The sequence below is a fragment of the Anser brachyrhynchus genome (genome assembly GCF_964034855.1).
Source record: "Anser brachyrhynchus genome assembly, chromosome: 7".
NCBI lineage: Eukaryota > Metazoa > Chordata > Aves > Anseriformes > Anatidae > Anser > Anser brachyrhynchus.
Window position 1 is genome coordinate 38,937,083 of NC_137701.1, and position 27,174 is coordinate 38,964,256.

A 27,174-nucleotide genomic window follows, 5' to 3' on the forward strand; every position below is an offset into this window, starting at 1 on the left:
TAAGAGCCAGGTGTGTTTTACACATCTAATTTGTTTAGTCTGAAGCTAATTCAAACAGCGCTTTTTAACTACAAGTCTGCAAGTGACTTTTCAAATCTAAATCCAGGATCAATTCATGTCACATATATTGAGGGTCTCTGACTGAGAAGGAGCACTTCTGGAGAAGGAAATTCTCACTTTTTTTCTGGTGTGCTTGTCGTGGTTTTGTTGTTGTTTTGGTGTTTTGCGGTTTGGTTGGTTTGTTTTGTTTTTTTTGTTTGCTTGTTTTTTTCTGGATTTTTATATAAGTTATACTAACACTACTTACAATAAAATTGTAAAAAGTTCACCATTGCCTAGCACAGTCGATGGGGCTTTAACAACCTACAGAACTACAGGAAGGGGCTCTCTGCTTTTCTCTTTTGGCCCAGACAGCCTAGGAGTTCCTGCCGGAGAGGCTGCTCTGGTGCTGGGCACTGGAGCTCTGCACCAGAAGAGGTGAGAAGGGTTTGGGCACCTCCACACCTGCACGGGGCTGAGGCTCCACGGCTGCCAGCCTGCAGGCAGATGTCACACTGGCAGGGGTAGGTTGTATCTGTGGTAGGTAGAGGCTACATAAAGCATGCAGACATGTTAAAATCTTTGATTTTTAACATTTTGATCTTCAGCCACCACTGACAATAAGGGAATTGCAAAATATTTGGTGGGCAACCACTTTATGCATGGAAAAAAATGAGGTACATTGTAAAAATAATATTCATAATGCTCTCTCTGTCTCAAACAGGACAGATCATAACACAACAGATGTAATATCCGTCATTATAGTGTTGACTAACCTGACTTTCAGATTCTGATCAAGCTTTTGAAACCCTATATCTAAGTATAAATAGCATTCAACTTTAACTGTACTTTCATTTTGGCATGTATTAATCATGTGCTTCTCTGTTTGATCTAGTAAAAAAGATAGTCAATGAATTTACACCCTGTTACTTATTCATGAACAAGTTGTGCCCCTGAATTTTAACATGCTATGCCTTAAACTATTAGCTGTATATCTGCTTTATGTGATATTCCTACATAAGCTGGCAGTCCATCAATTTAGTGTCCATACATTTCTTTGAAAGCTATATTATAATTAGAGCTTAGGTTAATACTATTCACTAACCATAAAACAGACATAAAATAATTATAACTCATTTAGTGAAATTAGAAAAAGAGCAATTATTAGACTCCCATTGTGAGGCTTTGCTGTGAGGGACAGATAATCTATCTGCAAGATGTACTTTAAGAACACCATTTTGAAAGAAATAAACGAGATAAATTACTGTTTTGTTTTGGTTTAAGAAAACTTAGACTAATAAATACAAGTTCAACAAACATAAAGGATGTGTGCAAGGGAAGTGAAAGTTCTACCGCAAGAGGAGAGATTAAAATATTTATGTGATGTTTTCCTGACATTACCTCTCAGGATGTTGTGAAGCTAGATTTGTTAATATTTGCAGGGCATAAAATACTACAGCAATGCAGACGCAGGCCTATAAACTTGCAATGAAACTTGCGGATGTGCACGCTTTGGTCAGGAGAGAGTGGAATCGCTGATGATCAGCACACTTGAGTACAGGATTTCTGATAGCTTTAATGAAGTTTTTATATATCAGGAAACCTGCCTTTGAAATCGCCTGTTCGTCATTCTCCGAACTCCTGGTATGCCGAGATATAGAGTTATATGGGAAGAGATGACTTTTTGCTAGGAACACAGCTTCCTGGCAGAAATACAGCTTAGGACTGTATCAAGCTGCCCGTTTTTTCCTCCGTTAGCAGGAAACTCCCTGAAGAGTCACCTTTGAAAGTGATGTCTCTTCCTGATGGACTCTTGTCCAGGTACTGTCCAGCTGCTGTTCACGTGGATGCAAGCCCAGCAGCATCATTATTACCAAACCTCAAAAGGACAGAAACCTTCCTGAGCTGAGAGAGATTTTTTTCCTAAAATACAGGATTTTCACCCTTCTGAACTGTTAATTTGTTGGGGGGGTTGTTTGCTTTAGTGATTTTTATTTATTTATTTATTTATTGGGGGTTGTCTTTGGCCTTACTGATCTTTCTATTTTTGGACACTTTCATTAGTAGAAATTCACATATTGGCCCATCTATGCCACTCATAAGGAAGTTTGACTCTGCTTGCCTCAGAAGAGCTCCGTGAAAGCCAAATTTGTCTGCAGGAGTTCCCATGAGAGGAAAGGGAGGACCTCAGAGGAAAGGCTCCTCATGGTGCCCAGAGCCCCAGCCCAAGCACCAGTCAAATGGGTGCAAATGGGTGCAAAAGACGACCCCTAAAACACATTGCTATAGCACAGCCACACAAAGCACAACTCAGAAAGGCCGCTATTGCTGACTGCTAATATAAAAATCATAGTGAATTAAACACTATAAATAGCTCTAAAATGGCGATAATTTATTCAAAGCAGTACTGCATTGATATTTTTCATTGCTTTTAGGGTCAGCACATTTAAGATGCATACTTTCAGTTTTATCTCTACAATCAAGAGAGACAAAAAGAAGTCTGCTACCAGACTGATTTCAAAAGCTAAAGGTAAAAACATCAAAAGTCACACAATATGGCAAAAATTTATCAATCTCTATTAAATTCTTTATTTCTTCAGAATGATTTCTCTGGAATGCTTTTGAACTTTCAAAGAATCCTATGAATTTCTCGCTGCTTAATTTATAGTAGTGCTAGAAGTGAACCACTATTCAAATCAAGCCACTTTTCGTTACCAAAAAAAATTAAAAAAATAAATAAAAGTACATATAAAGAACTTTTTTTTTTTTAATATATATCTGATTATGTTAAGACTTTTTCTGTGTTCATGTAAAACCTTATTTATTGGTTTACATTAAGACATAATTTCTCATTAAATAACCCTTGGAAGCAGAAGTCTGGTGAGGGAAATTAATCTCTACCAGCACTGGTAACAGTGGAACAGGTTATGTTATGCTTCCTGTTTAAACAGCGCAAATGTACTGTTGTGACTGCTGAAATGGGGGAATGACCTGACTTCATCACTAATTTTACTTTCCAAGTGACTAGTAAATTCTCCTATGCTTCCTGTTGAACAAAAACAAAAGACAAGCTCAGAGAGCTGGTACGTCTGACAGTTGTGAAAGACAGGAAAAAGATGAATGACATTCTCCGGAGAGTATTTTTCTGTCACTTAAGCAGTTTACATATTTCTCTATTTTTACTGTATTTTCCTTCTCTTGATCACCAGGGATCGCATGTGAGTTTAGGGTCATTAGGGCTATGTCTAGTGCCAGACAGATTCTGCTGCAGTCAGATTTTTATGATGACAGCATGAAATTTTTGGAATGCACTGGTGAGTTGTGTGACTATTGTTAGACTGTCATTAAAGAAATAAAAATAAAAATTATCTTTTCTTTACTGCTGGCAAGGCCCATTATTTTAAATTTTGTGAAATATTGCAGTGTTTCTTAGAAGACTTGACAAAATTAGCTAGAAACTTAATAATTAGTATTCCAAAATAGATTTTTTTTTTCCATTTCCATCAGGAGAGAGTGAGAGAAGATTATTTCAGAATTAAGAAACAAGGAACAATATTTGGGAAAAAGAAAAATAGAAAAGGAAATGAAGAATTTGACCTCCTTTTTATTCTTTATTTCTTTCTGCCTTCCTCTCCTCTCTTTTCAGTCTTCCAATCTGTTCTCCCCATCCTTGGGGAACACTGCTTGAACCTGCATTTGTGAATTATAAGCTCTCTGTACTGTACATAGCAGTTGTTAAGGATCAACTGATTAACCATTTTATAGAAGATTTAGGGGACTCATTCCAATTTTTACAACTCCATGTGGTTTTTAAATATTGTAATGTTTTCAACCAATATGTTTTCTGCCTCCCAGCTGTAAAACAATACCTATTGGCTTGGGGGGAGGGAATTTATTTTTATATAATTTTGTTATAATACAACTTTTTCATGGTACTAACAGCATCTTCTGGGAAAGAATTAAAAAAACAGCAAGATGAAATATTATGTTCTTCGTTTTTTGCTCACTCACTTAGGTCAGCGTATTACAATATTGAAAACATAACAACCCAGAATGGGACAGATTATGGGATTTATGAATTTGCCTGGTTTTGTTGGCTTGGTGAGACCCTTACCATTTTGTTACATTCTTTCTTGTATTCAGTGTTCCGTGTATTTTTTAATGGAAGGAAAAAGGGTTCACATAAAATATCTCAAACACAAAGGACTTGTCTATTTGGGCACTTATAACTGAATTATTTTACACCTGGTATTGTATCAAAACACTAGGAACAACTAACATGGGCCAAAGTCATTCCCTTTGTAACTTTTAGCAACAGTATTTTGTTTTCAAATGACTTTGAATGCTTTTACCAAGTTATAGACCAAAAGCTGGTGATTGACATAAACAAAACAATAAGTAATTTTTGTACTAGTGCAATGATTTGAGATGTTGTGAGCACTTTATAATGGTCCTTATTAGAAATCCTTTCCTTCATGAAATTTGGAGGTATTTTCTCCTGCATTTTATGATTCTAAAATTGTAATGTGTGTTTTTTTGTAGCTTTTCTACTGGTTGGAGAATACCCTGAATTTATGGAAATAATCTCTATTTTTTTTTTCTTCTGTCTAGTCACCACAGAAGTGTACTTAAAATGACCAGAGATTTGGCTTAACCTTATCAAAAGGTGAGAACCCAAGCTTGGAGCCAGCTCTGAGAGGACACAAGTGTGCCATGTAACAAGGAGATCTTTACTCCTTCTGCTGAACTCACAGTTGCTAAATTATTTCATCCCATGGTGTTCCTATCATTGCTTCAATTGCACAAAAAATTTACCTATTTACAGAAATGGATGTATATCACTGCCACCATCACTGATAATATTAGAATATGATTATATCATAACAATAGAATATTTAATAAAATATGAATTAAAATGATTGTAATTTTAGTTAATATTATTTAATGCAATATAATGTTATAACAAGTATACAACAAAACAATAAAATGAAATAAAATAAAATACTAAGGACAGAGAAGGAGCAAGCATGCTGCTGTGGCTAATGTAAAAAGCACACTTATTTATTGATTTCGTAATAAAACCTAAGTAGTGTCAAAGAGTACCAATTTACCTCACAAGAACTAACCAGGCAGGACAAATTTAAATTAGTTTATCCTTCTTTCTTCATGTGCCAAACAAAATTACTTCGCATTTGCCACAGAGCATATACGTGGGCATTCACTGCAGAGCCATTGATGCTCAGGTAACCCGTGTCTAAGCTCTAATCAGGAAAGCATTTCTATGTGGCTTAGTAGGCTTTTCTTAATTAGCACTGGAGCATCTTAATTTCATATAACACACTCTGTGAAATAAACGATAATCACTATAAACAGCAGAATGGCTAATTAAGGCATGAACAAATAGATGATCATATCTGGGATACTGGTTTCTGCATGACGCCACCCTTCTTACTGAATAACACTTGGAGTTACGAGCTACCAACTGAATTTGCCTCTTGCTCTGATCTAGTGAAGAGAATGTCCCAAGAAACAGCTTGAAAACAAAGGCATTTGGTTAGAATGCAGAAGACCCCCATTCAGATCCAAACCTCCACCACAGCAGGTCTCCTTCAGTCTGCTTTTAGATGAGGAAGACCCTCCAGCCTCTTTGCACCACATACTTCATCTGGTAACCTGACAGCTTGTGCAGTTGAAAATTTTTGAAACTGGTAAGTGCTAATAATCTTCCAGACAAAGACTAGTTTTTCCACAAGTAATGCCCAATAAGCTTTACAAATAAGTCCTCAGGAAGACAATGGAAATTGTACAAGTATTGTGCATGTATGGGAAGAACTTGGATCCAAAGTACACAGACTTCCATGCTGATAACTTACAGATTTTTTTTTCTCTTTCTATAATAAACAATGACATTTTCTTCCTAATGTAGTTCTCTAAGTGGGATTTGGAGGTTTCTTCAGGTACCAATCCAGGCAGAACCACAAAAGAGGGGAAGAAGAATAGATCATACACAGCTATAAACAGAACCAACAAGAGAATCTACAAATATTGTTCCAATAATGCCTGTGTCTTGATAAAACATGTTGCAGGCCAAGATTTCTTCATTCATTTAGAGATACATCTTTACATCTAGAACATTACTTCTAGCACCACTTATTAACTTCAATTTCCCATTACAAAAAAAAAAAAGATTGCACAGTCAATACCGTCTTAATTTTTCGTTGATGCCATTGCAAGCACCTGCTGTATCTTTCAGACAAATCATCAAAAGCTGTTTTCTCATAAAACAAATCTTATACTATTTTTTGTGCAATATATTTAGTATGTGTGCAACATTACAAAAATTTTTGTCACACTTTTTATTTTTCCAAATATTTATACGATTAGTAGGAATTCAGTGAGATTTAAACTTTCTGAGTCTTGCATTTGCATTGGTTAAATTACAAAAAAAAAATAAAAAAAATAACTGAAAGAAAAACACTTGAAAACTTCAAGATACAGTTTCCTGAACTTTTGATTCAAATCATCACCCACTCTGCTACAAAGATTTTCACAATAGTTTTGGTGGGTCTGAGCCTTCAGCTCCCTTTAGGTGCATAAAAGAAAACATCGTCTAAGGTTTTCATCAATTTCACACAAGCCCATTACTTCCAGGAAAAGCTCTGTGCTGAGAGAGCTGCTTTGAGTTTGGATTCAGTGTACTCACAATCCAAGTCATCTGCTTGATTGCTCTATTACTGCTTATTTATAAAGTATTTGCAGAATATTTACAAAGGAGTTACATGATTATAGGGATCTTGAAATAGGAAGCATTGCCAAATTATATAGCTATAAAAGTGAAATGAGAATCCAAATGAAGGTCGGTATGTCTGCATCTAAATACAACAAATACTGCACAAGATTGGATGATACTAGTGATGTTTTCACAAAGGTATTGCCTGTCCTGTTTGTATCAGATAAATCACTCCTGCATTTCACCTCTTCAAAACTAATCTATTGTGGCTTACGTACAACTGAGCTCAATGTTGTGTCTTGCAGTTGCTACATATCCAATGTCAAACATATATTAATCAGCTTGTTAGCTGTGGCTTAGGTTGTACTTCAACTTCAAATTTATTCACGATTTTCCTTGACTATATATCTCAAAGTCTTGGTCCAATCCATATTATGCCTTACCTTTTGGCTGTTAACATTGATAGCATCTCTTTTTATTGGACTCTTGATGCCCACTGATGTTTTATGCATAATGATGCTCAAATTTAATTGAGCTGTAAGCTTCAGTTTAATTATGAGCCTTCACGATACCTTCAGCACTTTTTCTTCTCTGATTACAGTAACTGTTTCCCTATAACCCCTTTAAAATCCTTCATCTATTAAACCACTAGTAGACAAGTCATTTTTAGGAGAAAGTCTAATTAGACTATTGCAATTATCTTAATGCATCCTCAGTATTTAGAAGGAGAAGAAAAAAAAAAAAAAAGAAAAAAGAAAACATTACTGAAACGCACCTTGTGAAATATTCCAAACATTCACATTTAGTAATCTGATTCACACTACATAACTGCATATATCTTGTGCTTGAAATGACTTTATGTGAAGAAAGAGAAGTGACACTCCAATAAGTCATCTCTTTTGGTGCATTTCTCTTCATTAATTTCCCTTTACGTTTTATAGTTGTAAGTTTCAGAGCTATTGCATAATTCTGTTCCTTTCAGTGCATGAACTAGTTTTAGAGTCAATTGAAGAAGTAATAAATAAATAAATAAACATAACAGAAAAAATTGTAAGCATACATAAATTGCATTTCTTTCGCATAATTCATTTGCATGTGTCTTTAATGTAAATTCTTAAAAATATAATATTAGGTATTCAATAAGACCAGCTTAGCCAAAAGTCTGGTGTTTTTCACATAGATGGGATGATCAAAACTCCTATGATACATATTTCAATACAGATAATGAAGGAAATTAATTCTGGACTCATATTTGCTGCTTTTGTAAAAACAGATGTGTCTCCAAAAACAGCACTTTTGATCCAGTCCGTTTTCAAGTATAAATTATTTTAGTACTTTTTATGCTTATAAAGTTGCATATTATATGGATAGCCCATTCCTACTCAATATGAGTAATTAGTATACACATACAGTATTTTTCCTCACAGTTTTGAGCACAATCCTGGGTGTCATTTGACAATTATCCACTTTGAACTACTAAATGTTGCTTGCATTGGGGATCCAACAAATGTTTTCTGAGATCAAGTGGCTGCATACACAATAAACGCCATCCAAAAAGGAATGTGAAGAACTGGAGACATACTTTTCCTGAGATGTCTCCAGACCAACTGAAGGCTGCAGCTTATTTATCTCAGAGTACATTGCTCAGTGAAAAAAATTCTTTAACTCTTGCTAAGTATACAGGCAATATTTTATTAACATTGAATTGGCTATAACAATTAACAGTTTACAATAAATTTCTTAAAAATAATAAAATAAAAATAAAAAATAATTAAGCAGAAAGACTTATCTCCTAAATCATTTTGGATCCAAAATCATATAAGTGTCAATAAAACTGAGTTTTCTAGTTAGTTAACGTGCCTTATTTTTTTTTCCTGAAAATTTGAATGTAAGTATCAAAATGAGCCAATTACATTTTATTCAAAACCCAAAGAATAGATATCTGACCTTGAAATTCTTTTGATGATTCTTTTTCATTTTTCTTGTAGAAATACCTAAGGGAGTCCATAAATTTTCTAACTATGAGGCCAGTATTTAAATACTAAATAAAGAGAATTTCACCGTAAAAAAAAATACAACCTACCAAATATATCTGACTGTATTTGGGCAGGGAGCTGTATATTGTCTTGTTTTCTTCAGTCAGACTTGAAAATCAAATAAAGACTAAGCTATTTTTCTACATCTAATATTTTTGCATTAGTAGAGCACAGTGGCATATGCATTGTGAACATAGAAAATAAAAATAAAAACATTTCAAAAATTAGAAGGGCAAGGGTCAGCATTAATGCCAAATTTTCTCTCTTTAGTTCCAATTTCCTTATTTCTCATTGTATAATCATAACGTTGATGTTACATGTGTTACATGCCTGGAATAGTATTTTATTTAGTATATTGCTTTCCTCTTCAGGATTAGTCGCTTGTTCCCTAACTTATATATTTGTTTTCTGCAACAGGGATCTTGATGTGTTTTTGTTTTTGTTTTCATTTCTTCACTTGATGGCCATGTAATTATCTTACTGTTTGGTTAAATTCCTGAATTTGGGATCAAATAAATTTGTTGCATATAAATTAACATACCAAGTACAAGGAACATATCAATTCCAATTCGGTGATTTGTCTTCTTGCGTTATAGGCTACTTTCTCTAAAGGCATCTCTTTACATTATGTACTTCACCAATGCAAGACTGAACTTGCAATTCCTGAGATAGCTAAAATATTCTGCTATGCCTTTTCAAACAGCATGATTTGCTAAAGTAAGTAAATAAATAAATAAATAGATAAATTCCTTAGGGAGGGCAACTGTACGTGCCTAAGGAAGTGCAGTAGACAAAAGTTTAAAGTTTTTAAACAAAAGTTTCTGCAACTAACTTACATGACTTTTATTTTCTTTTTGTTTATTAGAGAAAAGACCTGATACATTTTCTCATCTTTCTGCTCTTGCTTCCTTTTTTCATTTAAACTTTCTACAATATCTGTACTGTAATTCAAAGTACTGGCCAAATATGTCCAGACTATATTAACATTTTCATAAGGAATATATCTAAAATAATTAAAATTATGTGAAATTTCTAAACCATCAACATAATTTTATATAAGGTAGATATACAAATTCTCATTTACAAAAGAAATCTTTTTTATTTTTTTAATTAAAGCAGTATATAAGACTTTTCATAATATATTTATATTTTTGTATCATAACACAATTTTTTAGGTAGGATGTTCTTTTTCACTTTTTCCAGGTCCGCGACACAGAACACTAAGTCTTATAACAGGGCTACTCAGAGTGAGTTTCAGCAACACTCAAACCGAGCTCAGCCGAAGAGAACAAACAATGGCCGGTTGACAGTTCTCAAATGCAGAACCACTTTTCTGCCAAAAACATTCACAGCTGCCTTCCAATTTCCTGGGAAAGTCAAGGTGTTCCCCTGGACCTACTTTACAGATTTGTGATTATGCAAGTATTCTGGTCTTCCTTTGTAATATATGCAGATCAATTCAGTCTTGTTAGTATTACCCCAACCTCATTCCTGCGGTCTTGTGCCAGCCTCATCTGTGAGGGTCGGCAGCTCTTAGCAGCTAAATATGCCAACATTCACAGCTGCTCTCACTTTGCACGTCTCTCTCTGCAGCGGGGTAGTCCTTGTTTAGTGCTGTCTGCTGCTCGCTGGATGCCTGCGCCCTTGCATACCAAATGCGGGCAAAGAGGGACACCAGTGGTTGCCTTTCCTATGTGTTCACCGCTCTCTAGGAATTCACCTTACACACTTTGGAAGAAAACGGCATCACTGCTAATCCTGACAAAACCTAACTAACAAGCTTCCTCCACTGTGCTGATAATGCCGTTGCAATCTCCATAACTGCTGGTCACCAAAGTTCACACCTTTACCGCTTTGGCATTGACCGCAGTCCTACATCCAGCCCTGAAGCAGCCAATGTGATTGCCATTCTGCAGCCATTCTGGGTTTTAGTACCTATAGCAGCAGCTCAGACAGTGCATAAAGAAGAGCTCCGTGTCTGAATATTGCAACTTCCAGCATACGAAAAAACACTAGTCACGTATTGCAATGTTATCACTGCTCAAATTAACACCTTGCAGGCTGCCAAATGATTTCCATGCCTCTTTATCCAGCCCAGGTCTTACCTTGCTGAACAGGCAGTTCCCTTCCATCTTTGGAGGACATGGGCAGGAGTGCTCCTCTCTATTTACTGCTTTGATGTCACAAATCTGGGAGGGGGTTCAAAAAGTCTTTCTGAAATTACTTGAAAAAATATCCTCTTGGGAAGAGATTTACTAAGCTAAATCCTTCTTAGTTATCCTTATTTAGGCTTAAACTGTGGCTTTAGCAGAAGGAAAATAGAAAACTAAGTCACTTTTAGAGAAAATAGCATAAAAAAATCCAAAGTTTGGAAAATGCAGAAACACATACTGAAATTCACAGTATAAACACAACACTCTTCTCTAATAATTAGTCACAGGAATAATTCATAAGGATCTCCTTCACTCAAAGTCTTTAGATCAATTCACAGTATATTTCTAAGAGGTTATGCTCTAGTTCAGCAGAAGTTACTTATGTATACAGACGTATAAGTGGCTGAGACCTACAACATGTACGCTACAGAAAATAAGCCTAGATATTGCAAAAGTTTATTTTATTATTAGAGGTATGATATTTGATGCATAATGAAGTACCTTACTCTCCTAAACTATACTGAGTAAAAATGAAAGCTATGTATAGTGCACAGTGGAGAAAAGATTAAAAAAAAAAAAAAAAAAAAACACTATGTCTGCAGTTGAATGTAGTTTTTCAAAGAAATGTGTTGGAAGGGATCTGTCCACAACACCAATGCAAGTAATATTTGCTACCTGGAAAGGGTGCATTTTCCTAATCATTCTTATATCTCCATCAATATTTTACCAAAAAGCGTGATTTCATCTAGGAACATGAATCTGTATGAATGAAAAACTACAAGTAATTCATAATTTTGATGGAATATGAGTTATTATTTCTAAAGCCAGGAGTAAAACAAGATCAGTAACAGGTTCACTATGTGTTTAGCTGGCTTACTAATGGAGCCAAGATTTATCAGAAATTATTTTTGTCTGGACCATGACTGGACCTAATGTGTTTACTCTTCACACTTCACACTTCCAACATATTAGGAACTGGAACACAGTCCTCATTTGGCCAACATCAGAAAATGTGATTCAGCTACAAAAACCAGGCTTCTTCTCCTTGCTTGATTCAATGTATTTGAAAACTACTCTTCTACACTTCAGTCAACAGTCCTGTTTGATGACGTGTTTGAGCTGCTGCATTTTACATCAGAAAGGCAATGCCAACAGTACCAAAGACTAAGAGGACAAATGATTTAAACCCTAACAGCTGAAGCAGTAAATATTTATTGGTCATACACAATAGCAGCGAGTCAATAGGAGAGACAGAAGAGTCTTCCTACAACAGCTCTGCATGATGCTCTGTATCTCTTCATCTGCATCTATACAGATGGTAGAGACACTGCTCACACCAGCAGAGAACAGAACTAAATTCAACCATCCTATATTTTGGCTGACAGCTTGACCACTACCTTTTCTTCTCAGCTGGAAGATTTTTGCGTACTCACACCATTTGGGGGATGATTGTAACCACCTTTCTCTACCTCCAGCTCTGGTGTACCCTCCTGGAATCGTCTTCATACTTGCTGGGCCCTGAAGCAGCACTTCCTGTGTGAATTTTTCATGTGGTATGTATGAAGCATGGACTTCTAAGTTTAATAGATGCAAGTGTTGTATCCAATCAAAGTAAAATTGAATAATATGTATGTGCTTCAATATCAAAACGAAAATAGGTAAGCTGGCAAAAACCAATGGGTCTATATATTTTAGGGTCAATAGGGACTATTACTCTGCCCCTTCTAACATGTTAATGGTGCACCTAAATGCATTTTATTCAAGACTAGACTTTCCTAAGCAATATGCACTTCATAATTTCCCAAGAAAATATTTACTTAAAAACTCATAGGGAAAATATATTTCATGGGGAAAAGGCTGTTGAATTTAAGTAGCATGGCAAAATACCATGTTTTGACTGGCATTCTACAGTTATTAAGACACTATTTTTCATAACTTTTAATAATGTGTTTCACTTATGGTTTATACAATAAACCCTTCAATCACTTGATACTGTAGTCACTCTCAAAATTTATTTCCTTCCATCAAGCATATGAACCAGTCTTTTATTTATAGGATAAATGTTATTATTGTAGATTTTCTCATGGGTGCTGACTGCCCACTACTGGTTTATTGACTGACTTTCAGAAAACAAGACAACTATAACTTATTTTAAGAACAAATATGAAGAAATTCATAGTCTTTATAAAGAAAAGTAAGCAAGCAAATCTGAATATGTAGGATTTCACTTTAGACCCCATTTTATTCAATTTGGTCTTGTTTCTCTTTTTAAAGGGGTCAGCAGTATTAAAAAAAAAAAAAAAAGGCCAAGTTTGCTATTTCTTTCTGCATATGTATTTGAACAACCTCTGACAGACGTTGTCTAGAGATCTTCAATGTCTAATCCTGCATCCCATGATCTTGTTGCATGCCCAAGTCCTTCTTGATCCACCAGTCAGTGGAAAACACTTTCACTTCTCTTACTGCCTTACTGTCCTCAGTTCATTTTCAGAATCCTGCATGGAAAAATTCACTCACCTGTTAAAGTGAGCTTTGAAAAGCTCACATAATATTACAGCTCCAAAACCTCATTTCAGCTGCATTAATCAAGTAGAAAAGAAGCAGAAGTTTTTCCCAGGGAACATCGGGATGTGCTTCTGACACAATGTAAGATCTTGGGATATATGTCTGACCTCCTAGAGGAGCCTAGAAAGTATGTCATGATCTCAGAGTAACTGCTCTGGCTTTACATAACTCCTCTTATACTGGGGGGTGAGATGCTATTTCAGACACATACTTTTATTTTTGGGACATGTTAAATTATATAGGTCATGTATCCATAATGACCATAACTATGTATATAGTCACAATAAATTCTTGCCAAAGAATGGATGCAATAAGGAAAACTGTGATCCCTCAGAGACAGAGGAAAGAGGAAAAATATATATATATATATATATATATTTAAACATTACTGTTAGAGGGGAAAAAAATAGGAAAAGTACAAGAGCAATGTAGAATTATATATTTTTTCTTTTTCTTCTGGAAATACATCTCTTGTTAGGGGTAAGGCTGCATTTACTTTTTTATAAAAGCTTTGTAGTAGTACAACCATTTTATAATACCTTCATGAAATCAACTCCTTTTTTTCCTCTGTTGTTCTTTGTTGGGAACTTCCTGTTCATAGAAAAATGCTTTGACAAGTAGCTAAATTTCAATAATGTTAAATTTCATCTCATATAAACTTCTTCATTATTCAATGTGGTCTAGTTCTTCTCATGTATCTCAAATAAGTTTTGAACAGATGTTCCCAGAATTTTTACTAGAAGAATATTCCTTTTTTATTATTATTACAAAGATTGTTAATGAAAATATTAAACAAAATAAGTTTCAAAATTTATCTTAGATAATTTCTACTCTACTTTCCTTCCAGTATGTCTATTCACATTCACTGCTCCCTAACATGTAATTTCTATAGTTTGTCCTATAGCTGTATTTTATGAACTGCTATCCAAGTGGTACCACCTGAAATTGTCCACTGAAATGGTTCAAGTTAGACATGTTAGGTTTGGCCTTACAGGTCCTACTATTTTATATTTGACTGTGTACCTCATACACAATACGTTAGATATTAGACCTTCCACCTCCTTCTGGCCATTTAGTATTTTGGCTATTGAAAAGATGGTCTTAAACAGGTCATTAAAGCTGAACCTGTATTTCTCTTTTACTTTCTCAGACTGAAGTCCCTAAGTTGAGGGACTCAAAGTACCACAGCTGGAAAAGTTTAGGGAATGAGTCCTAAGAAACATATCCATTACACTACAAAGTTTAGACCAGGTTATACACGTTATAACTAAACTGAATGTCTTTTGGTCTCAGGCCCTTATCTAATGGAAATTTCCACATGTACACCAACAGGTAGAGCAGAAGTCAGTTCGTGCCATGAGAGCAAATGCACATTTGATTCCATCAATGGGATGGGATGGAATTAATAATTATCGGATGAATGTCATTAATAATTCTTAAGATCACTCAGGTTCTTCTTCAAACTGCTCACCACCTGTTTACTCTTCAAAATAATTCTATAATGTTAAAAATGTATATAAATAGATCATATATCGGGGCTTTTTGTTGTGGTTGTTGCAATTCCATTCTGCAGATCACTATTGCAGAAACAGACTGCCGACTAATGAAGTTGTTGCCTCAGCAGCAGACTTCCAGATAAATAAGTATTCTCTATTTGGAAACTGAAAGCTTTAGTCTCTAAAGTTATATAGACTCCCCAACACTTGCCAAATTCTTTTCTAAATCGATTTACAGCAGCATAAAGCAGATGGCTAATAATATTGAGTAGTAAGTCATTACTATCATTCATTTCACCTTACAAAAGCTATTACTTTTCTTCATGGTAAAAGAATATCTGAAAATAGCAGAATTTCACAAAATGTGCCATAAAGCTATAAAGTTTACAAATTTCCCACTTATTCACTGCTTTCCCTACTTCTTTACTTTACTTTAGCTGCCCCATTTTAAACAGACAAAGTCTATTTCTACTTTATCTTTCACTTTTCAGTAAGAAAATGATGAAGCCTCTTTCCATTTGGACCATTACAGTAGCTGGTGCTTAGTACCTATTGACTTTACAAGATGAGCTTTCTAAACTAGAAAACTGATTTATTTATTTTTTCCAACATGAAAAAAAAAAAATTAAATGATTCTCTGTTTTGGAAAATAAAAATAAAAATAACTTCTGCCATCATGGTTAGTGGCAGAAATCTAAACAGCAAAGGCATCCTGAAAAAAAAAAAAAAAAGAAAAAAAAAAGAAAAAAAAAGAAAAAAAAAGAAAAAAAAAAGAAAAAAAAAAGAGGGAAAGAAAAAGACACATTTGGGCAAGTTTGCCTTGTTAGCTCCCATGGCACAGAGAAGCATGATGCCTAATCTTTGGCTATGCATGAGCTTCATAAACTGCCTAAGGGACTGGCAGAAAGGGACAGAAAAAAACAACAACTACTACCATTTTCACACAAGAACACAGCTGGAGGGAGAGATAATAATGATGCTCTTCTTATGCATAGCATTCCTTGTGCTTGGAGCACTTAGGAAAGAATTTACTGTTTCTCTGGAGGCTACCCTCAAAGTCAAGCTAGAGATTAAGTTGGGAAGGGGTTTTCTACTCATTTAGATGAACTCTGGACCTCTTTCTCTTGCAGATGAACAAACATGGAGAATGAAAAGGGAGACTCACAGGACAAGATACTCAAGAGGAAGTCAAGCTCTGTGTCCTGGTAATGAGGGCACTCAACCCTCATGGGGGTTGGAGAACAGGCAAATTTGTACTCCAAGGCAGATCCTTGGTGCTCTGGCACAATATGCATCCAGCACTGCAAACAGATTGAAAATGTTTCTCTTGAAGAAATCTTTATCAATAGCAATGCTCTACTCCCTTCTTTACTTCCAGAAATTAAAAGTGCAGCCAGGCTGTCAGGTTCATCTGAGTTCTCTTTTACACACGAGTCCACTGCTATTTTTTTAAAAATTGTAACAGAAGAAAAAATTCAAGATAATTATGGAGATAGAAAAATTCAGAGATCATTCTCTTGTTCTAGTCATCACCTAGGCAGTTCTTGTAGGCCACAGCAAACACTGCTAAATCCACACCCTGAATGATCCATTTCAGGAAGCTCTGGATCCTGGAACCAGAAAGACAACAGAAATCACATTCATTCTGGACACGTCCACACCAGTGGGACAGTGTGGCACAGTGTAGTACTTAGCAGCTGGTTTGTCCCCCAGAAGTTCCAATCCCACCTCATTGTGCCACTTGTTTATACCCCAATGAATAGACCAAGATGAGAGAGCTGGGGGCTACCATGCCCCCAGCATCATTGTGGCATTAGTTTGCTGAAAATACTTTTTTTTTTTTTTCCAAAAGTTCTTGCAGGTGAAGAGATATGGTTAAAAAGCACTCACAAGAAATACAGAGGTCCCCATAAAATTGCACTTTAAAGATCGGATGGGAGCTATCTCTCAGTCACTAATTACACAACTTGGATAGCTGGTTCTATTTCAAATCTCCCAGTGGATATTCCTGTGGTACCTCAGGCTACAATTTTACTTTTATTTTTTTCCTGTGAGTCCAACATTCTCCATTAATCATTTGGATGCATTTGGCATCAATGCAATAGAAAGACTATGTTGACCAAAATGTAAGCCATTTATGCCTATGAATAGTTCTTCCTGGTTTTTCTTTGCTCATTCTTTGATTGTTGGTTGTTTGTGTCTTCTCATGTAACTATTATTGGTTTTCAGAGCAAAGCTGGCCACTGCATTTTGCGTTGAGTAAACACAAGACTATCTGCTGTTTCAAAATGTTAAAGATTTCTTTAAAAAAAAAAAAAGTATAACTTATTTTTTATTAAAAAACAGTTTCTTCTGATCTTCTTATGATAATAAACTTTCCTAATATTTTCCATTGAAGATTAATACACTTCTCTAGAAAGTTATATCTAATTTATGTGACTTTAAGGGTCATGCTTTAATAACAATGATGAAACACGATTATTACTTCCTAATGCTGAAATTACAGTTTTTACATTGTAAATTTTTCCTGCTATGCGCCCTGTGGCACTAACATTTTTATCACTCCATGTGTTTCTAGTTTTAAAACCTTTACCCCTGCTGTTTGAAAAATATTTCTCATTTTCGTCCCCTATGGAGTACAGAAATCCCTAAAGGCAAACCATTAGTGATCTTTCTGCCTTTTCCCAAACACTTATTATGATCACCAGTGTTGCTTCCACTGCCTCATTGGCTTTTGGTAAAGTATGCAAATGAGATGTTCAAAATACACACTTTTTGCAACTGTGCAAGTTCATACTGATTTATAAAATGGGAAGGCTATTAAAGTGACTGAAAATGTCAGCAAGATTTATGCATGGGTGACAAATTGTATTGGAAATGCTCATTTTTAACATGCTGGCCTGGATTCTTTCTCTTTTTTTAAAAAAAGTATTGTGTGTGATGCATTTGCTTTAAGGCCATTTGCCCCTCCCATCTCCCCATTTGCTTTAAATATACTCTGACAGTGACTTTTTGACCAGGAAAATAAACAAAACTATTCACACTGATTGTTTTTGCCATGCAAAGCAGAAATTATTTTTCTTCTGACTTGTGTTTTCCCGTGAAGTATAAAGCTATTTAAAAACAAAGACTTTTGCCTTTACTTTGTGGTAAAGCACTTGTGGACCAGAAAGCTACCTTCCTGGAAAAAATCCAGATGCTGTCTGACAAAGCAAGAGTTTTCAAATACTGACACAGCTAAGTCCTGTCTGTGGATACACACACACAAGTAGCACTCCACTTGACAGCACAAGGCTTACATTTCAAGATAGGATCTTCACTGTAACACATATGACCCAGTCTCTGATGGCAACGTTCATTCTCAAGCAACAATTTCATATTCAAACCTCATAAAGACCATTAAAAAAATCAATGTGTGCCACATAAAAATATTATAGCTGTTAGATTTGCCAAACATAGATAAAGCAGATATGGTATCATGTGATAGCTTGTAAAGAAAACTTATTTTGTAATTGTATGATAAAGAAACATTATGAATCAATGATGAAAACCATATAGTACATTTCATAATAGCGAGAAAATGATGGGGAATTTTATGAGGGTTCATTTCAATTTAGGCACCAAAGTCAAAAGGAGTCTTGTCATTGATGTTGAAGAGAAAAGGCTTAGGCCCATAATCACACATCATGTTATCAACATATGTAAAGGCAGAAATGTTGTAAAGAAAGAAAATCAACAAACTATTGAATGTCTTGAAATGCTCATACATAATATCTGAAACATAATGAGAATGCTGGTCTGATAGCAATATATTCACAATTTCTGTCAGCATGTACAGTATTACTAGAGTTTTTTAAAGCATTTTAAAATATAGCTTGTTCTATGATACTAATATTAAGGAAGAGAAGCTGTGCTTTTGTGGTTTCTACTCCTGCGTGTTCAGCTTGGTGCAAACCCCATTCCTACAAAAGCTTAAACCAGTGTTTGGTTTTATGCAGCAATCCCACTGTGCAAGGTTACACATCATCAGACTTTGCAGCCACCTAAGCCATATCCTCAAGGCCTTTGAACACCTACTGACCACAAATGTCAGGATTTCAACAGCATTTAGGGGCACAGAAATGCAAATGAAACTTTTAAAGATCTAGCCAGGTTGGATGGGGCTTTGGGCAACCTGATCTAGTGGGAGGTGTCCTTGCCCATGGCAGGGGGTTGGAATTAGGTGGGCTTTAGAGTCCCTTCCACTTCAAACCATTCTATGATTCTGTGATTCCATGATTCTGTGGTCCTTAGTTGTTTAGTTGTTTGTTTGTTTGTTTGTTTAAATCAGTACACATGATCATACTGATAGTTTAGTACAAGAGACAGCAGATCATTCTGATACCCACAGCAACTAGAGATGTAATCCCCCTTCTTCTCCCCAAGTTCAAAATGCTTTTAAAAGTTATTATATCATTCTTTGTATTGAAAAATTCAATACTAAGAACTTAATTCTACTTTTTATATTCAGATCAGTCAGTACCAGTACCATTATTGCTCTGATTTTCCTAATTAGTTCATTAAGTTGCATAATAATTGGTTTACTGCCACCCACTTTTTATGATGCTAGAACTGTGAAAATAAAATTGATTTAGGGTCTTATTCTGATCTATTATGCTTACTCACTCACATATCCTGGTGTTTGCTGCAGGATTTTTTTTTCTCTTCTTCTCTCAAAGTCTGCATATTTTTCCCTGGTTTCACTTAAAATGCAGCCTGTATTCCAGTTTTATATAGGTGGGTTTCAGATGTGCATTTTACAAAAATAAATAAATAACCAAAGCATAGACAATGGAAAACATCTGTCTCTCACCTTAGGAGGTCAGGATAAATCTCAGTCTGTGAAATACAACGTGTGAGATTGAATTTATTTGCATTGTGTTAATGACATATATCAATGTCTTGACACCGGTATCTGGCATATTATAATAATGGGCTACTGTGCCAGAAGAGGTGTCTTATCAATGAAACAAGCAAGCAGAAACGTTAGGCTCTATGTGGAAAAGAGTGGGGCCATTATTCTGTTTGAATGGCACGGTGTATGGTAGCAGTAAAATAGAGAAGGCAGCATGTGAAATCCTGCCTTTCTCACTGGAGGACAAAACTAGCTATGCAGTTATACAGAGTGCCCATTCCATGCAGGTGCCTGGTGCAATAAGAAATATAGAAAAAATCAGGACAGGAAGCTCGTTTGGATTAGGAACCAATTTAACATGAACACAGAGTTAATCAACACTGAGTTTATATGGACAACTGGAAGAGCACTTTTTCCTTTCCAGAGCGCAACAAAGCCGTAGCCTCCTTGTTCTGGGTAGTCACAGCCAGGACAAGGCGTCAGCAAGACACCAAGGGATGCTGGAAATGTGCTCTGATACAACATCCAGTCAGCTGTGGGCATCAATATTTCAGATCTGAAGCTAAGCAATTCCCTTCAGAATCTATATAGAATTGCAGGATAACATAAGGACTTTGCACACAGACGTGGGAAAGGAGCACAACATGCTTTTGTCCGACGCAGAATCCCTAATGCGGCTCAGGAATCTGCCTGAGTGCTCTCCCACATAAGGGCATAAACATTTTTGCCACATGTAGTCATGCTCATATGAGCAAAGAGCGGGGCGTTAAGACAAATAGAAGTGCAGTTCAAAACAGAGCCAAGTCTGTACCAGACATGTAAGCAGAAGCATATATGAACATGAAATAACACAGAGCAGAGATAGAGGCTTAGATTCAACTACAAAAAAAAAAAAAAAAAAAAAAACAAACAAACAAAAAACAAACAAACAAAAAAAAAAACTCTGCAGCTTCCTGAGCAGGTGAACTGAATTGCTCTTCTGCCATTTCTGCTTTCCCACTAACTACCCTGCCAAAAGAGAGCAGGAAATGCTTCATCTCTTTATCAGCCACCGTGCTAAGAATGCGTAGTAAGAGGGGAAAAAGAGAGAGAGGGAGAGAGAGGAAAAAAAAATATGAAAAGTTATAGATTTGTTTATGAAGTGAGGCAGTTATTAGCTGGGGACACTTCTGCATATGCCTAATACCAAAGTTTCAGAAAGAACTCCTGCCATCTCCTCTTATATTAAAAAAACAAGTGGGGTCCACACCTTGCAGCTCCCAGTGGCCCAATCCAGAAGCCCAGCCCCAAGCTGTAGTGATAAAATGAATAAAATGGAATTGAAAAGCAGTGAACAGAGGTTTCCAGGAGTTTTGTTGCTGCTCTTGGCCTGCTTTTATTTTTGGCTGTGGACTTTGCAGCTTTTGGAAATGTCAGTATCCGGACACTATGTAAATCTGATATTCCCTCCAACAGAAGCAAGGAACTGTCCTCTGTGCACGTTTCAAAAGTGTTAAAAGTTTATTGAGATTGCAAACAGCTTAAACTGTTATTGGAAATGCAATATGGTGCACTATATTCTCATGGTTACCAGATGGCTGCCTGAGACAAACGCTGTCGGTTGTGCCGCTAACGCTTCCAAATGCAGAGGGGTTCAGAGGTAGCTAGGACCTTTCCGTCCTCCCTGCCAGAAACACCTTTTTCCTCCCAGGTTCCAAAAAGACAATCATTGCATTAATTGCTTTGGACCAGCAAGCCCCAAAGTTTTCTGCCAACTGACTGCTGTCCACCCTCAAAATTTCTCTCAGACAACACAGCACTCGCCTCATCAGAAACTGAGTTAAAAACACTTCTGAAGACACAGCTGACTGATTCTGACCATAACCATTTGTTAAAGCATGTAGATAGCAGTGTCTTCAGACTACAGTTTGAGAGCCACCATCAATGCCATTTGACACCATCACAACAATCCTGAAGTACAACTTTAAAAAGAGCCTCGTTTACTGATACTGTGCTGCAGAACAAGCTCTGGAACGTTTCCCTGTGCAAAGATATATTCATCTTACTGTATTAATGCTACCATTTTCCGGAAAAGGGCTATCAAGTCAAGGGCCAGTTCTCCCCCATGTAATGTTTCACTTACGTTACTCCATTTTCCCTGTTCTCCCAGAATATGGCCTCATTTGATGAACATTTTTTTCTTGCTGATGTAAATATTTTCAAACGCTGCAATAAAAATTTCATTACAGAAGTGATTGAGATGTTTTGGGTAGTTTTGCTAAAAAGAGATGATTTGCGCATTTTTTTTTCAAATGTACACTTGAAGGGAACTGATGTGAAGTTAGTGCTATAATAAAAATGTAAATAAAATTCATTATAGTTCATAGATTTCCTGATATCATCTTTATTGACTCAATATTATTGAAATAAGTAAAAATAAATATAAAATTATTTTGAGAATACATCAGTACACCTTATTTTATCATCATAAAATATTAATGGAAAATTCCTTCAGGAAAAAAAAAAAGAAAGGATGACATTTACAATACATGAATTTTCTTATGTTTTCCACAAGTGTGATGTTACATAAAATTAAATGTATATAATTAATGTTCCTCTGTTTATGAGCAGCATTGCTTTATTCTTACTGCGTACAATGTCTCAATGCCAAGACATAATATAGACCCATCGGAGCCTATTTCCCTGCAGTATCACAACATTTTTACGGTTTCTTGTAACCATCTAAATCGTACTACTTGAATGATGTTTGTCAATGAATCTTTTAGTTTAATTGCAAGATGTCATATGTGCTTCATGACCTGTTTTCAGGGTCAAGTAACATTTATATCTCACTGGAGCAAATATAAGTGTTAACATTGAAATGCTGTATTCGGAGGGTTATACATTGTAGCTGACAGACGTCAGAGAAGATTTTAGATTCTCATTACATATTGTAATTTACTCTTAGCATATAACTCAGAGCTGACAAAGTGTGGCTCAGATTTACAGATTTGGAATTTTTGAATATGTCCTCACATCCACAGGATCACAGAGTAATTTGGGAGGTAAGGGAGGTCTCCACCCTGACTTCCTGCCCCAGCAGGATCAGCCCTGAGGTCCATTTGTATCCTTCAGGCCCTCATGGATGGAGATGGCAAACCACTTGTTCCCCTGTTTGATGACCCTCATGGGGACAAGTTCCTCCTTTTGTGCTGCCTGGATCTCTCCCCTTTCAATTTATATCTGTTGTCCCCTTCCTCCTGCACCTAATGATGAGTAAAGGAGGGTAATTCCTTAGCTTCCTGGCCACATCCTTGCTTCTACAGCCCAGGATGCTGCTGGATCCTTCATGGCTTGCTGCCCGTCAGCACCTTGGTCATTTTCCTAGACCTGTTCACAAACAAGATGGTCTCCAACAGAACTGTTTCCAGGAATTATTCCTTCCCAAGGCATGATTTTGCATATCTCCTTGTTGATTTTCCTGCAGTTCTCCTTGCCCATTCCCTCATGTTGTCTAGGTCACTCTGAAAGGCAGCTCTGCTCCTGAGAGTATGGCCTGGATGACCAGTCTGGTGTCATCTGCAAATGTGGTGTGAGTGCAGCTCATCACCTCCCTCAGGTCATTGATGAAGATCCTAGCACAAAATAGGTCCCAGAGAGACCCTTGTAGGGTCACAGGCTGCCAGGGATTGGGTGTGACCCATTAACCCCTGCCCTCTCTGAGCCTGCTCATCCAAACAGATTTTTTTGTTTGCTTTTGTTTGTTTCCACCTTCAAATAAAAACCCCATCTGTCCTTCTTAGTCCATATACCTCAAATATTGCCCCACAATAGCTCTCTTGAGAGTTACCAAATTTATGAAATTTCAATTAAAAGTAAAGCTGAATGTTGAAGATCTCTACATATTGAATAGGAAGCCTCTACTGCCTGGATACATTTTAGAGATTGACTAGGAGGACTGTAAAGTCCTACAGTGTCTTAAGCCTGTGGTTTAAGTCATATGGGAGAGGTGTGGTCTTGTGAGCACAAACTGAGGATAAGTTTAGAAGCTAGGGAGTAGAATTCCAGTACTATTTTAATCAGTAATTAGTCATATGCAAGATCAAGCAAGAAACTAATCTCTGACCAGGGTTCAACAATATAATACATAGGCTTTAGGAGTTGTAGTGCCAGATGAAAAATGCCATGACAGTACAGCACAAAGCCCTGACCCAGTAAAACCATGCTGTGCTGCCTGAAAACTGTTCATTACATGGCCATGCGACAACATCACTTACTGAGCTTTGAGCTGGAGCAGGTACAACAGCTCCCCTCTAGCCTGTATTAAACCAGCATTAATCTCTCTGAACAGTCTACTTCACCAGAAGTCAATAAAGTGTACATGTTCGTTGAGCACAAATTAACATTTCTGAGCAACCTGGCCATAACCAGAGCAGTATTCATGGTCCCACCAGTGCACCACAGCCTCTGCTTCCCCAACCATAGCAAAATGAGTCACCAAAAAAAAAGCCACCACTTCGAGATTGACAGTGAAGTATCAGAATGCTTCTCTTCTCAAGAATTATTGTAAATAAGTTCTGAATACCAAGAATGACACTCTTTCCATTGCTAAACACTCTTTACAGCTGTAACATTTAACCCAGCTCTTGTGATCAGCTCTGGGTAGAACTGAAGAAGTATGACACACAATCCAGGGATAAACATTTTGTTTTCTATAGTGGATAAACAGGCATCCTTCTCTGTGCATTCCTCATTGGGTTTTCAAGACTTTGCCAACTTGATTACACAATTCTTAACTAAATATTTGCCAACTGCAGCTGCAGTACTAAGTGGTGATGCTTGAAAATTTCTTTAGTAAAAAGAAGGAAAACATTATTGCAGCACATTTATTTTTAGCATCTTTTTTGTTTTATGAAAATAAAAAAAGCTGTTTAAGAGTATTAGATGGCATGTGGATATTAACAAGAACTTAAAAGATAAATATATATCTACTAATAATTTTATATTTATTGCACTTAATTTAACAAATTATTGCAAGAACTACATAGACAGCATTTTCCCTGTGAAATTATTATACTTAAATGAACTTTTGACAATGTATTAATTACAAGGACATGACCACATTTATTCTGCTGATCCGGTAATTACATGCATTAAAGAAATATTTATTCAGAAACCATGTAGTGCACTTCAAAACAGGCTTTCATTGCCAAGTTACATTTCCCGTATGCAACTGCCTTTTTGCCATTTATGAGTCTTTTTCAAACTTTTACTGAGGGCAAAAAAGAGAGCAGAAATGCTATATAAACTTTGGGCTGACAACTTTCTCTCTCGGTCAGACGTAGAGGTTGGGATGGAAAGTGGCATAGGCTGGGTGGAGAGATTGGGGTGGCTCTGTACAGACAGGTCCTACCTGGAAGAAATTGGTTCAATAGTTTGCCTTCTAGATGGCACAATATTCATTTTAGTTCTCTAGGTATGAAATCTATGTGATCCAGCATACCCGTTATTTTGATACTAAATATAAATGATAGCACATTTATCCTACTAGATATACAGATTGCCCTGATAGCAAAATCTTCTGCCATCATAACACACCTGACCACTCAGTAGGCACAGGTGGTTAAAGACTTTTCAGTCTGTGCCCCATCCTAGAGAAAGATATGGACTGATGCTGTATTGATCAGCAGATTTATTTTGTAGAGTTTATGGAGCAGTCTTTGAGTTTCACTCAAAGTGAAGCTTTGTGAGTGACTAAAATAAGAAAGCCAAAGACTGAAATCTGTAACTTTCATCGCCAAAACTGAATCTAATTTTTAGTTTTAGTCAGTGTGCATAAGCACTCGTATTTCCAGTTACGTGCTTATTTCCCATCAGAAAGTCATCTAGTTCTGCAGTGATAGCCAATGTGAAAGCTAAAATATTCTCAGTTGCATAACAATCTTTCCATTAAGCATTTCACAAAAGCAGAATGTTTTGCTACATAAAAAATAACGCATTTCTAGCATTTTCTGTTAATAATAATAATAAAAATAAATTTTTTTTAAAAAAAAAAGGTTTCATAATGCCAGTTTCATAATGCCAGGAAATACATTTATGGAGTCCTCTAGTAATGAGCTTCTCTTGACTACAAGAAACAGCCAGAAGTTAGAGCCACCTGAGAAAACCACTGCATGTTGAAACAACCTAATTCTGCTATATGATTTTTCTTAAGTGTTACAATATAGACCTGGCTTTGGATTTTTTTAGCATATCATTTTTTTCATTTTAGGGAAAACTTATAATACAAGTGAGGAAAGAGTAAAACTTGGAATTCTGAAGGAACAGCCTTAACTATCATAACCATAGCAGCCAAAAGAAACAATTTGTTATAAAAGGAGGGACGTCACCTACTAGAAGTGGTCTCCCACTAAGAAAATACAAAGGAAAGCACTAAGGGAAACAGGCATGGTGGTCCAAATATTCTGAATGGAAAAGAGTGAATTTATGTTCATTCATGGTTTAACTCTTTAAATTAATACACGGGGACTTTTCTTTCCCATGTGAAAAGATTTACTCACGCAACTTTGTGTGCAGAATGCTATTTTAAGGTAATTAGGACTGTTCCATTGTGTTTCTTCCTTAACTATTTCAATGAATATATTTTGCTTTGACTGACTGAGAAATCCTTGGAATTGAAGTGTAATGGATCAAACAGATAGGTGGAGTTACTGTACTAAAAGCAAATGAATATTGACATAAATATTCTTCATTTATTTTCAAATACTACATTTTGATAAACTGCCACCTTAGCCTGGTTACTTCATAATCTCTATAAACTAGTTTAGAGGAAAAATACAGGCACTTTTGTTTTAAAATGTAGGCTTATTTAATCATTTATTTTACTCAGTACTAGCTTATAAATACATATGTATGTTCCACAAAAATAAAATCACTAAAATATTGGGTTATTTGCTAGAGCTGACATCGAAAGAACTCTCTGGTGGAAAATACATCAAGCTGATCTTAACATTACAAGTTCTTTTTCAAGCCAAATTTTAATTTTTATGTTTTTTATGATTTCTGGCAATTGATTTTCATAGCTAGCTAAATCTTATTGCTGTTATTTTTAAATAATCTTAATTTTCTGGATAGCATTTAAAATGGTGACATAAATGCCAAACTACTACTTCTCCATGCCTATTCAACAGGTTCTGAAATATATATATATAATTATGCAAAACAGGACCAGAAGAAAACTAAGGAAACCTCTGACCAAGGACTTGACTGGCTGATTCACATC

The 27,174-nt window shown here is 36.0% G+C and overlaps 1 protein-coding gene across 4 annotated transcripts in view; it reads right to left on the minus strand.

Annotated features, from left to right (window-relative positions):
- Positions 1–27,174, minus strand: part of LOC308197859 (uncharacterized protein) — a 365,283-nt gene that overhangs the window by 67,724 nt on the left and 270,385 nt on the right. Inside the window, exon 4 of one of the 4 annotated variants that reach the window (XM_080599062.1) lies at positions 22,298–23,527. The exons of the other annotated variants lie outside the window; for them this stretch is intronic. Coding sequence (XP_080455188.1) covers positions 23,407–23,527 — 121 coding nt within the window. The 3' untranslated portion in view covers positions 22,298–23,406. Of the gene's footprint in view, positions 1–22,297; positions 23,528–27,174 lie in introns of those variants that run through there. 4 annotated transcript variants of the gene reach the window in all.